Raw genomic sequence first — 13,975 nt, 5'->3', positions numbered from 1 at the left:
ACAGACTCAGACTTACATAGGAAAAACATGTTTATTAATTATCAACATTACATACATTAAGCTTCCACGCATCAAAGGTATGGCATATCAAAATTCTAATTTACTAGCTAAACAATAAGGAACATTCTAATTATCAAAATACTCTAATCTTACATCTCTAGGTTAAATAAGTACACATTCATCATAAAACACTGGTTCAAATTCTAAATAAAACTTGCTAACAAAGATCAATTCACATTCAACTAAGTGTTGCATGCTCTCATGCTTTCAGACTACTAGATCAATATGACTAACATGTATATTCAAAGGTAATCAAGATCAATACTAAAAAACAGGTAAAGCAAGGCAGTGGTAATCAAGCAGGCAAGTTATTTATATGCTCTCATGATTCATCTAAATCACAAACATGGTTCCAGATATCAAATTAAACTAGTGCTACTAATGACCCATACACATTAACTAGGGTTTAGACAATCTAAGAACGTAGACTACCAGTCCAATTCAATCAACTTAACACATGAAACTGTCTCTAAATTCTCACTATCTTCTTTTCTATTCTCTGTCCATTTTTTTACACTCATCACTAATAGATAATACAAAAATGAAGATTTTGTACATTACCACCTTGTTAGACGATTTCTCGATCCTTCCGTCTGTTCTTTGTTATGGATTGTCTCCTTTTATGGTGATCTGCCGCCACATGGAGTCACATGCTCGTTCTGATTTTTTTCCTTTGTTTCCTCTGGACTTACGAACTTTTCGCGGCGCTGCTTTTAACACAAATTATCTTCAAAGGGAATCCTTTGCTGCCTTCTCATCGGTTAGAACCAGACCGATGGCTGAAACTCGAAACAATGTCGTCATCTCGTGCTCAACTTCTTCGATTCACGCCACTCAGCAACTAGAAACACGTTGCCACCATGCCATCTTATCGAATATCAGCCATGCTGACCCGCTTCGGAATTACGAACCATAAACTCGCTGCCGCCATGCCGTCTTATCAGATATCAGCCGTGCTGACCCGCCTCGGAACTACAAGCCTGTAACCCACGTGGGGGGGGGGGGGGCACACGCAACTGGGGAACACCACAGGAACCAAAACCAGAAACGTAGAAGGAACTAAGGGAGAGTCTCCAGCCCCGTGAGTTCGTTTTTAAACTCTTCTATAGCGCCCTCTTCCGTACTCCAAGCTTGTCTATGACGCTTTCCAATTGGCTGTCACCTCCTCGCTGAACGAGGATCGCTCTCTTCGGGGAAAGCGAAATTCGAGCGCCTTCCACGAATACCTACTCATCGTTCATTACATCATCTTTGGTGGTCACACAGCAACCTTTGTACTTTCGTTCGTACGACAATACGCAATTTTATACATGGCATAGTTTAATATTGGTGCTTTTGAAAGTTTAAGATTTCCATCTGTTTTAGACAATACTTTAAACATAGTACAATCTAATACTTATTTCCTTCTTCGATTTCATTTTAATTTTGGATTCAATTTCTTCCTTTATATTTTAATTCCCTTCTTAAGCAAAGTTAACATCTGCATTTTTACATATTATTTCTGTTTTGTTTTGCCAAGAATACAAGTGTGCTTTTGCTTGATATGGTTGTTCTTGTTAAATCTTGAATGGAGCAGTTCTATTCTTGATAGAACCATCATTCAAGATCTAACAATATCTTCAGCTTCAGTTTGCCGTATTGACAGGCCTTGCATGCAATAGAATCTCTGTGGATGATCGTAATTCTTGTAGAAAGGCTTATACGTTGGTAACACATGATATTAAATTATTTAAGGAATTTACAACATATACTGGAATAGTAATTAAAATAAACTTTAATAAATACTTCCTATACTGACATAATGGTCAGTATAGGAAGGCACATTGTACCGTATCAATCCACCTATATCTTGGTCTTCCTCTGGGTCATTTTCCTGCCAAACAGAGAACACTTGTTTTGCTAATCTTTCCTCGTCCATTCTGTTTAAGTGACCTGAGATTAGCTCTGCTAATGCATACCTGGATGCTGACAATGTCTTTCCTAATATTCCCCCATTTTTAATATGATATTGCCATTGATGCCATCTGTTCACGCCTATAATCTTTTCCCCATTCTGATATTTGCCCACATCACTCTACTTGAAACTGCCTACCATTCAAGATTAGCCTCGTATTTTGTGATACTATGGCTACTCCTCCTTTTCCTTGATTGTCATTTCCTGAATATAACATTTTGTATTTATTGTTCAGAAAGATCTCACCAGTTTTTGTCTTTTTTGCTTCAGTCACCCTTATTATGTCAATCTGGTTACTTATCTAATTCCTCAGCTAGCTACATTTCTTTGCCATTCAGGCTTCTTATGTTGATAGTACCGATATTTAACTCTGGTGATGTTGAGTTAGGGTGTGCTTTCAGATTTGTTCCAGCAGCTGACTTTTTGCTGTTCACCCTGGTTCCCTGGCAAAAACAACATGGCCTTGTTTAACCAGCGACACCCCAGCCGGCATTAAATTTTGTCATGTTGTGCCATCATTTTCTATATTGGTTTAAGCTAATAAGAATACAATTTGGTTGGCTAAATCCCTAATTGCCAGCCCATCCTCGTTCGTTCAGTATCCAGGGATACCCAACAGGTTGCACCACTAGAAGGTGAGGATTGGACATTAGGTCATAAGCCCTAGTCGGTTCTCCCCATTCCTTTAAAGGCTATGTGGAATTCTCCTCTCAGTTATACAGCTTTTGACCCTAAGCACCCCAGTATACGTTGTAAATTTCTTAAATAATTTAGTATACGTTGTAAATTCCTTAAATAATTTAATAGTCACTATATACCAACGTTTTTTTCAAATATTAGATATGTCAAAGAAGCGTTCTTACAATGTTTTGTTACAATGTGCATGCTCCGGGCACTCACGGGGAGATGTGAGTGCATGATTAGTGTTGTTTGTTCAGCTATCAAGGTTGTGTCGCTTCTGCTCACCAAATTACCAGATATGCATTGTGATGCAGCGCTCGGATAAATTTTTTTTTAATGAGACCCTCAGATTACCTAAGGTTGGACAGCCCTTAAGTATTTAGTTTTGCTACCAAACTCATATGATGAAATCAATATAAAAAAAAAAAATAATAATAGTAATAAGAAACCTAACACAGAGAGTCAGGGACACTAAATTACAATGGGACGAATAGTGAGAATAAGAGTGTCAGAGAGCAACAATGTTATATAATTGTGCAAATGACAGAAATGGGCATTATCATGGAAACGTTTACGAGGAGAGAATGATTTCATCTGGTTCGGACCCATCAAACATGTGCAAAAATGTCTACATGTATAAGACACTAGAGAAGAATAGAGTTCTGCAAGTTGTCCCACTGTGTCATGCAGGTAGATTACATCTATACATGAATGCTAGGAGTATTCAGAAACAAAGGAGTAGAGTTTATTGCCTTGGTCAATATGTTGGGAAATCAGATTGTAGGCATTAATGGCTATCAGAATTCAGACACACTAACTGGTATTGAGTGTAAAGGGTACAGTATTTTTAGGAAGGATAGCCAGAATAGGAGAAGCGGTAGCATGCTCCAAATAAAGAGGAATATTACGGGGCAACCACCTTTTAGTTGCTGCAGAAAGGTTTGCCTTTTTTCACATTTAAAAAGTTTAATCCAATATGATAGTTTAGTATTTGTTGGCGGGGGAGAATGTATCCAAGACTACTAACTAGCCCACCAATGTGAAAGTGTAAACAGAGGATTTCACCACTGCAGATCAACTCCCCTTCTTTGAAGTTTAGCTTACACTACATTGTGTAGCCAGGGCATCGGTTCCTCAACATTTTAGACTTCTAGTAATTAGCCCTAGATGTTGTAATCGTGCAATCTATCTTGGCTATCTCAAGAAGCATGCCTTCAGCCCAATTTGTGGCCTTAAAATAGATATAGAAAACATGGGAAATACACACAAAAAAATCCATCAGCTAATTATGTGGAAATAGTTTTTTCACATTTTCAAAACAATTATTAGGTAAATCAAGTTAAAACAGCAAGAAAGAAATGAAATGTATCATATGCTGTTACTTTTTTTAAACTATAAAAAATACAAGTGAATACCTGTTTCTTGCCAGAGATCAATCAATATATGAGCTGCAAGAAGGCAGTAATTATCACATGGTTGAAAGTCCGTTTGTAAAAGATGTGATCCTGAAATGGAATTCAGAAATGATCAAATTATTGTAAAATAAAATATACATTAAACAATTCAATAAATTATATCACAGAAAGTTGTTTTTTCATCATTGTTTCTGGTATGGAATGCTTGTTTGCTATAACTTACAGCAAACAATAATTAATCTTTCTGTATCAACCTATCAGTATCTCTGGAGTGTGGTGAACATTTTGGAAAAGGTTAGTAAGAGCTCTTATACAGAAATGGATTAAGAGAATCTATAATTGGCAATGAACAGCATGGTATTGCTAAGGAAAGGTCGTGTTTTAAAAAACTTGCTCACATTTTATAATAATGTTATCACCAAGTTAAACAAGGGGAATGGACATACCTTGATACTTTTAGATTTTGCTAAGGCTTTTGACAGGATACAGCATGAAAGACTGTTACATAAATTGGAGAATATGGGATTGGATTATGAAATATTATTGTGGATAAGATTGTCTGATTGACAGATATCAAAAAGTGGTATTGGGGGGGGGGGGGGTTAGTCTCCAAGATTTAAGGCAACAAGCAGTGTACCACAGGGATCTTGGTCCACTTTATTCATTCTTTACATTAACGACATTAAGAAGGATATAAAAGATAGGCAAGGTAATCGGAATGTGCCTGATATGCAGTACTTGCATAATGATTTGAATAGGATGGAACTGTGAGAAGGCGAAAATGGTGAGCAGTTCAATGTTAGTAAATGTAAAGTTATGCTTTGGTGTAATGAGATATCCAAAGTCATATTATATTGGTGGGATTATACTAGAAGAAACTGATCAAGACATGGTTTGCAGAGATTTAGTAGATAAGGAAGTTCAAGAACCATATAGCAAAGAATGCAAACAACTCTGAGGATAATTACAATGCTGAAAAGAACCAACCTTAAAATGCAAGGATAAGGAAGTCATTTTACCTCTTCATAAGACCTTGATACAACATCATCACCTGGAATATTATCCACATGCCTGATCTCCTAATTTCTATGGCTGATACAGTGAAGAGTGCAAAGGAGTGTTAAAAATGATATCAGATTTGTGGAATATAGGTTATGAAGATAACTAAGAATTTGTGGACTGCAGACACAAGCAAACATGAAAAACAGAGGTGAGATTATTGAGACCTACGACCTTCTTAAAGGGTCACAGGATACCACTAGATGGAGTTTCTGATTTTATGGATGGTGGGAAGAGGACGAGAAGTGTCTGTGAAAGTTGAGAGAATGAATGCAGTGAAGAAGAGTGTGAGAACTAGATTTTTCATTCATAGTTGTGTGTGTGATTGGAATGGATTGCATTTGGAGGTTGTGAGTACAGGTAGTGTGAATGAATTCAAGAAAAGGTAGCAGCTGGTACAGGTGATATGTGACTTCCCTCGATAAGTCCCTGACTCCCTGGAGATCTCACTTAATAATAACAATAAAACTCCATGAAACAGCTTTCTGTATAAAACTGAATTTATGGCATCACTTCTAAACATTGAAAAATGACCTTGTTTAAGTAATTCCAAGTTTTTTTTTAAACGATAATCCCATGCAGAAATATTGGAACCCAATTATGCATTATTACTATACAAATATGCGATCAGATAAAACCATGAAATAATAATAAAATGGAATAAAAATTTCCATCAAGGTATTAAACTTTCTCCTACTGTGAACTTAAACCTTAAACATTCTCCTTTTTTGTTGACGACCAAATAATTACAAATTCTGAAGATAACTTACAGAAAGATATTTTAAATTTAGATGAAATAGCCAAAGATTATGGAATGATAATATCAACAGAAAAATCAAAAATGATGGCCTTTAAAGGACAAGATCCAGTAAGAACTAAAATAGTAATAGAAAACAAGATTTCAGAACAGGTGAATTCATTTAACTACCTAGGATGTATGATTACATAAGAAAATGAAAAAGATATAAACCTGAAAATAGCAAAATATTTAAAAATAACAGGTATAATTAACTCTATATTTAAACCTAACCTAGTTCAAAAATAAACCAGACTAAATGTATACCACACGTTAACCCTACCAGTCCTATTGAATGGAAGTGAAGTCTGGACAATAAAACAAAAAGACAAACAAAGATTAATAACACTGAAATGAAGTTTATGAGAAAAACTGCAAAGTATACTCTATTCAATCACAAAAGAAATGAAGAAATTATTAAAGAATTAAACCAGGAATCAGTAAGAGAAAAAAGTAAAAAATATAAACATAAATGGATGGAACACACTGAAAGAATGAAAACGGAAAGATTACCAAAACAAGTCTTAAATTACAAACCATTAGGAATAAAAAAAACCAGGAGACATCCTCTTAAGAGATTCAATGATAACTTCTAAGGTTGGAACAGGGAACTCTAGGTCTAAATTCTTGTCAAGTATGATGATGATGATGATAAAACCATATAATGTCATTTCATTAACCTGGCATTAGTAAGGTGGGGTGTCACAGACCCAAAGATTTTAAATTGGCTGTAACTTTTTAACAACGTGTGGCAGTGAGTCATGCCTCGGTATAGCTTCCCCTCCCGTAACCCGCTACTCGACGCCATAGACAACAGGCTGTTGCACACAAGCAAGTTTAGTGTGCAGAGGTGTAAAGTGTGCTGGGGTCCCCCTTACCAAAAGTGTGACTATATTTACTTCAGAAACATAACTTGTTTTCATGTATATTCTACTAAAATATTATCGTTACTGCTGTGTCTTCTATATTTTTACATACCAACTATAAGCAAATACATTTTCGTAAACATTTAGAGGGTATTTTGAGAATAATATCTTTGTTTACCAGATGAGTTATGAGCAGGGAGAACAGAGGTTATGTCAACTTATAGATGACGCTAAAAGTAAAAATAAAGATGTTTAATTAGTTAAGTATTTTTGGATGATAAAAATTTAATTTTGTGGATCTGCATTTTTATTCTGAAAAATTACAGGACACTTACACAATACGTAATCTAATATTGATTAAAAAGATATGGATTTCTATAATACACTACATTATTTGGGTGGGTCTGTGGGACCCCACCTTACCACTTTTGTTACGTTTTCCCACCTCACCAGCACCGGATTAAATGTTCTCTTCACTATCCTTCCCAACACCTTTCTCTAGATACCAAATATGCTTATCTAGCTGCTTCAGATGTCCACAAATTTAAGTGGTATTATCATACTGGACAAAAATCCTCTACTGCCTCAAATGCTACTCCCAATAGAAGTTGCACCTTTGAAAGGTGCAACTTCTATTGGGAGCATATACAGCTCGCCACTAGTAATTTTAAAGCATTTCAATTACTATGAGGATTTCATTCAATAAAGATCTCTTCAGCAAGTGAATACAAATCTCACAGCAACTGTTAAATAATTTTTTAGACAGGCTTAGGAGCTGGACGTTATAACTTTTTTTTTAATGGTGTGATACCATAAAATAATAAAAACTCTTATATTGACTAGCTTATATTTCACTGTATTTCAAACCAGCATCCTTAAAGTACAATCTACATGCAAAAATGGGTAAGTGAACAGTTCAAAATTTTAACAAACAACACTTAGCACCCTTTAATGTTGAAGAAGTTTATTACTTGAAGTTGATATTAAGATGACTGTCTTTCAAGATTTTGGCTGATTAATACAGCCATACTTGAGGAATACTTCATAGTAGCAAATGTATTTCTTGTGTGCTTTGAAATGGATAGTAAGCCAATTTACAATCACATGGCACTTACACTTAGGACGTGCTAAAGGATGGAGTCTGTTCATAGGAGAGTAGATCAGTATTGCTAATTTGACATGCAATTTGAATGTGTTCAAACATTTTTTTTGTGATTTAGTGTTTTAATACTAAAACGATATGAAGAATATTACTAAAATAAAGAGCCAAAAGGGCTTCAGTTCAGCAATGCAAAATTACATAGGCAAAGTGGATATTAGATCCAGCATTATTTCAAAGCCAAATGTAGAAACTATGAAAGTTTCATAAGTTGACCAAAGGGCTTGCGGGAATGCATTCCTCAGTATCCCCGAGTTTCTTTAGTATGGGCTACCTAAAAGACATGTGTGCTGCCCAAGGATCCATACATTCACCTTTTATTCGGCGATGTAATTTTACATTGCCAAACTGGGCTCTTTATTTTAGTAATTACTTTTAAGCACCAACCGAGAGTTCACTTATGGGAAATACATTTCTCTGACATTTCAAGTTCCTTAGCACTGAGAATTTTTGCTCTCTTAAAGTTTCTGCCTGGTCTCTGAAGAGAACCAACCAGTTTGAAACAGCTGTCAGGCCAGTGAAACTTTATCAAAATGGACTAATAAGAGGCGAATATATGGACGCTTGGGCAGCGCTGATGTCTTTTAATTGTCCATACTAAGACAACTTGGGGATACCGAGGAATGCATTCCCGAAAGCTCTCTGGTCAACTTATGAAACTTTCATAGTTTCTACATTTGACTTTGAAATAATGCTAGATCTAATATCCACTTTGCTTATGTATGAAGTGGTTAACTAAGTATGCTTAACCAGTGTTAATATATGTATAACAAAAAGAAATAAGATTTCCATCCTTCTCATGACACTTTATTCTATGCATCCTAAATAATCCTGGTCAAGCACAAGCAATATATAAATTAACAGGTCACTTGAGAATACTAAATGGCATTTATGGTACAGTCAACCTTCACTACAGCAAACTTGTAGGGACCTCAGGAACAGTTTCTACTCTGAATGTTGTCTACTGGTACTTTTACAGAAATGCTCAACCAAACGGAAATTCATCCTTCCTCTGATTTCCAATAAGCCTGTTAAAATACAAACAGTAACTGCCCAACATCCATTTAGAGTTACGCACGCAGGCAAGGCACACCACCTGCTGCTACTTCTCTTATCCATCTGTCTCTGCCATGTGAATCTTCCTCAAAATGTTCTTAACTATACCCTTCACATTTCCTCCCAAATTTTTCCTATACTCTAGGCACAATGCTAATGAGTTATGTTATTCTATTGTGTGGGGGTGGGGCAAGGGGAAATGCTATATAATCACAAAGTTTGTTGTAGCAGATAATTTCCTATAGTGAATTTCCTTTAAACTAACATTGTGCATACAAGGTTTTGATTTGGTCTTTTTGGCAGTTTCTCAAAGTTACTGAATGAATAATATAATGTAATATATTGCATTATTGTAATACATTGCAATTACATAGTCATATATGTCACTATATATTGGTAATAATGGTTTTTGTTACAGCGACAGCTAATCATAACAAAAAAGGTTGTTGACAAAAGTGCTTTGGGCATTGACAACAGTGCCCAAAGCAGGGCACTGTTGTCAATTAAATTATAGTTAAAAGCTTCAATGGAAAGTTTATTTATGCTTTAATTAAAAATAGTAGAGAATGATTTGGGTCACTAATGGGCTGGTGATGTGCAATATACAGCCTCGTTCAGTGAAGTCGACCATGCCTTCCTGAGGTACAGTCCATTTCCACTTAATGTACACTGGTGCCATCAATGAACAATCCTACTGTCAAAGGATATCTTCCTAGATGGAGAAAATGCCAAACAGAACTACTAGGTGGTAGATGACAATTCGTTGCCTGGGGAAACACTTTCTTCTTCTTCAGTCATAGTCTATGTAGACCATTGGAGCACTATAAAGGTGTCATTCCTAACATACTCTCTCCAGATGTTTCTGTCTTGGTATCTCCTTAACTAAGTATAGAACAAAGAATTAGTCCAGTTTCTAATATTATCTATCCAGGTGATCCCAGGCCATCCCCAGTATCTTTTACCAGAAATCAAGCCCTCTAGGGGCAATTTAGGTAAGCTATCTGATCTAGCTATATGGCCCAGCCATCACAGCTGTTTCCAACATATTTTAGTGGTATTTTCTTATGTTGTAGAAAAGGAGCAGATTTTCCTTCTAACCTTATGATTTGTTGTGTGGCCATATATGGTATCTTCAAAAGTTTTCTGTAGCACTTCATTTCAATGGCCAATAATCTTTTCTCATCTTCTTTGTCAACAATCGCAACCATGTAGTAAGACAGAGTTAACAAGGGTATAGATAAGGTAGAGTTAGAGTTTTGTAGATAGCTATATTCTACTGTCCTTCCATAGTGGCTGTAATCTCTGAAGAATAACAGTTGCTTTAGCAATGTGTGCTTTAATGCCATGTTTAGACCAGCTATCTCTGTGTTCTACACTTCCTAAGTAGGTGAATCTTTCTACTTCTTCCAGTTTTTCATCAGTAACTGAAATTTTCATAGGGTTATTATTATTATTATTATTAAAAGACCTCCAGGGAGTCAGGGACTCATCGAGAGAGAGAGAGGCCACATATATACATACATCAGCTATCATACTTATTCTTGAATTCATTCACACTGCTTGTACACACAACATCTAATGGCAATCCATTCCAATCACGCACCACCCTACAAGAGAAAAATCTAGCCCTCACCCCATTTTTAGCTGCATTCATTCTGCTTCAAAAGGTGTTCTCTTGTCTGTTCCCCACCCTTCATAAAATGAAAAATCCATCAACTGAAATCCTCTATGAACTGTTCAGAAGTTTGTAAGTCTCAATCACATCACCCATCTTTCTCCTGTGTCCTTGTGTCTACAAATTCTCAATCTGTCTTCATAATCAGTATTCCACAATCCAGATATCACTGTCCTTTGCACTCACTCTCTCTCTCTCTCTCTCTCCACTGTTTCAGAATCGCAACAGAAACCAGGAGACCAGACCTGAACACAATCATTCAAGTGAGGTCTTATCAAGACCTTGTAAAGAGGCAAAATGACATCTTTACATGTGAAAGTTTTTTTCAGCATTGCAATTATCTTTGAGTTGTATTTGCAATCTTTGCTACATGACCCCTGAACTTCAACTTGCTATTCACTATCAGTCCAAGATCTCTAGCCTGACCAGTTTCTTCTAGCATAATCCCACCAATATAATATGACATTGGATATATGATCATGCCAAAGTGCATGACTTTGCATTTACTGACATTGAACTGACATCCATTTTTCCATGCCCACAATTCAAGCCTATTCAAATCGTTTTGCAAGTACTGCATATAACAGCAGCATTCCTAATTACCCTACTTGTCTTCGCATCATCAGCAAATAGCTGTATGTTGACTGTCAACTCCTTCCCAATATCATAATGTACAATGTACAGATTGAATAAGTAGACCAAGGACTAATCCTTGTGGTACACCACTAGTTACCTTGAATCTTGCAGATTCACCCCATATACAACTTTTTGATATGTCGGTCAGCCATCCTCTTATCCATTCCAATAGTTTATAATCCAATCCCATATCTCCAATTTATGCAACAGTCTTCCATGCTGTATTCTGCCAAAAGTCTTAGCAAAATCCAAAAGTATCATGGTGTATCCATTCCCTTCGTCTAGTTCAATCGCAACATTATTATAAAATGTAAGTTGCTAAAACATGACCTTTCCTTAATAAATCTATCATGTTCATGGCAAAGCAGAGATTTACTGTCAACCCATTTCTGAATGCGAGCCAGCAAAAGTATGCAGCCTTGACACACCTCTTTCCATTTTGAAAGGCTTGATGTAGTTGCCATTGATTTCTATTAACATTTCTGAGGAATGGAAAGTTTTAATTAAGCATACTATTTTATTATCTATTCCATATAGGTTCAGTATTCTCCACAATACCCCATGCCATGATGAATCAAAGGGCCTTCTCAATATCTATAAAATTGTGATATATTTTATTATGTTCAATATATTTCTCCAAAGAGATGTATTGTAAATAAAGTAAATAAATGTAAATATCTATTGTACTCCTGTTTTTATTGAATCTTGCTTGGTTTATACTTTTTATTTTCCTCACAGTCCTAGAGAGTAAGATTTGCTACATTTTGTACTATTCCGTTTTTTTAGGAATAGGAATCAGAACAGAGGTGCACCATCTTTGGGCCATGGGTTACTGTTCCACACATCTTGGCAAATTTTGAACAGGGAATCTATGATAGGTCCCCCCCCCTTTGCTTTCAGTAGTTCTGAAGTTATTCCTTCCTTGCCTGGAGATTTTCTCATCTTCAAAGAATTAATTGATGCTTCTGCTAGCATAATCCACTTCGATAGCTTAACAATCTTCAAGGATACAGAACTAAAGCAGTTATGGATGCTGGCTACCAAATAGTACTGTATAAGGAACTGAACTTGATAGGCACATACTTAAGAGACATCTGATCAGTAGGTACATAATACCAATGCCTTTTATCATCATCAAATTCCTGTCATTCACCCTCAAGGGTTGTACAGGATATGATAGTACTACATGAAAAATTTACATCATTACTAACTTCCTATCTACAATTTTACTCCAGATCAGTCTGTTACTTGTCAAGACTCCAATATTATAAGATCTCATATTTCTATCGTCTAAGGCACATTGTACCATATCAATTCACCTATATCTTGGTTTTCCTCGGGTTCATTTTCCTGCCAACCTAGCAGAGAACACGTGTTTTGCTAATCTTCCCTCGCCCATTCTGTTTAAGTGACCATACCACCTGAGATTAGCTCTGCTAAAGCATTCCTGGATGCTCACAATGTCAAGTTCTTTCCTAATATCCTCGTATTTAATATGATATTGCCATTGATGCCATCTGTTCACACCTCTAATCTTTCTCAGGACTCTCATATCTGTGGTCTCTAGTCTTTGGTCAAGTGTTTTAATTCTGACCCAGCTCTCAGATCCATAAGTTAAAACTGGTTTGAACACTGTCTTATATACAGCTAATTTAGTGTTCTGACTAATTTCTCTCTTATTCCATATGAATTTATTCAATTGACTTCCTACCATAACAGCTTTATTGATTCTGTTGTCTATTTCCATATTTAATTTACCATCTTCACTAAAAATCGTGCCTAAGTAGCTGAAATTTTTACTCGTTCCACAGGTTCTCCATTCACAATGCAGTTGACATTTTCAACGATTTTGCCTATCTTCATTGTCTTTGTCTTTTTATTGCTGACCTTCATACCATATCTATTACAATAGTTATTCAATTTAGTCATGCAATCTTGCAGACTCGTAGCGGATCTATTTAGAAGTATAACATCATCTGCATAAAGCAAAGAGCTGACATTAACATCTCCAATTTTGATATCAGGTTTAATACCTCTTTCCTTCATAATGTGATCCATACAGATTATGAATAACAGAGGGGATAACGTACATCGTTGTCTCACACTAGATTTAACATTAAACCATCTTCCTGTACTTCCTTCAATTCTAACTGCTGACTTACAACTCAAATAAAGACTAAGTATTGCTTGACATAATGCTCCGTTGACACCATATAACTGTAGCATATTGAACAGCTTGGCATCTTGTCATATGCCTTTTACAGATCTGTTGTAAAGAGAAGATCTGATCCTGACAGCCTCTATTTGGCCTGAATCCAGCTAGTTCTTCACCAAGCTTTTCTTCCACAATTCTTATCAACCGTTTCTCAAGTATACTTGCATATATCTTACCAGGAACACTCAGTAGGGAAATACCTCTGTAATTCTCACATTCAGTTTCATTTCCCTTTTTATATATGGTATAACGAGAACTCTACTCAAATCACCGGGAATTCATCCCTCTGTCCAAGCCTTCTGAACTATGCAGTGCTAAAAGTCATGCAGCCACTGCAAGACTTTTATACCACCATACTTCAGCATTTCTGGTCGAATATCATCTACTCCTGCTGCCTTTCCAC

The 13,975-nt window shown here is 36.1% G+C and overlaps 1 protein-coding gene across 1 annotated transcript in view; it reads right to left on the bottom strand.

The window, feature by feature from the left end:
- The window catches only part of psidin (phagocyte signaling impaired), a 321,893-nt gene that overhangs the window by 88,404 nt on the left and 219,514 nt on the right, over nucleotides 1-13,975 (bottom strand). The window contains exon 13 of the mRNA XM_090399962.1: nucleotides 4,111-4,200. Within this exon, the coding sequence (XP_090256088.1) occupies nucleotides 4,111-4,200 (90 nt within the window). The remainder of the gene's footprint in view (nucleotides 1-4,110; nucleotides 4,201-13,975) is intronic.

Source organism: Typopeltis vanoorti, chromosome 11, assembly GCF_054136105.1.
Source record: "Typopeltis vanoorti isolate ZY-2024b chromosome 11, IOZ_Tvanoo_1.0, whole genome shotgun sequence".
NCBI classification, from domain to species: domain Eukaryota; kingdom Metazoa; phylum Arthropoda; class Arachnida; order Uropygi; family Thelyphonidae; genus Typopeltis; species Typopeltis vanoorti.
Note: the sequence above shows the minus strand (reverse complement) of the source record. Positions and strands in the feature narration are given on the sequence as shown.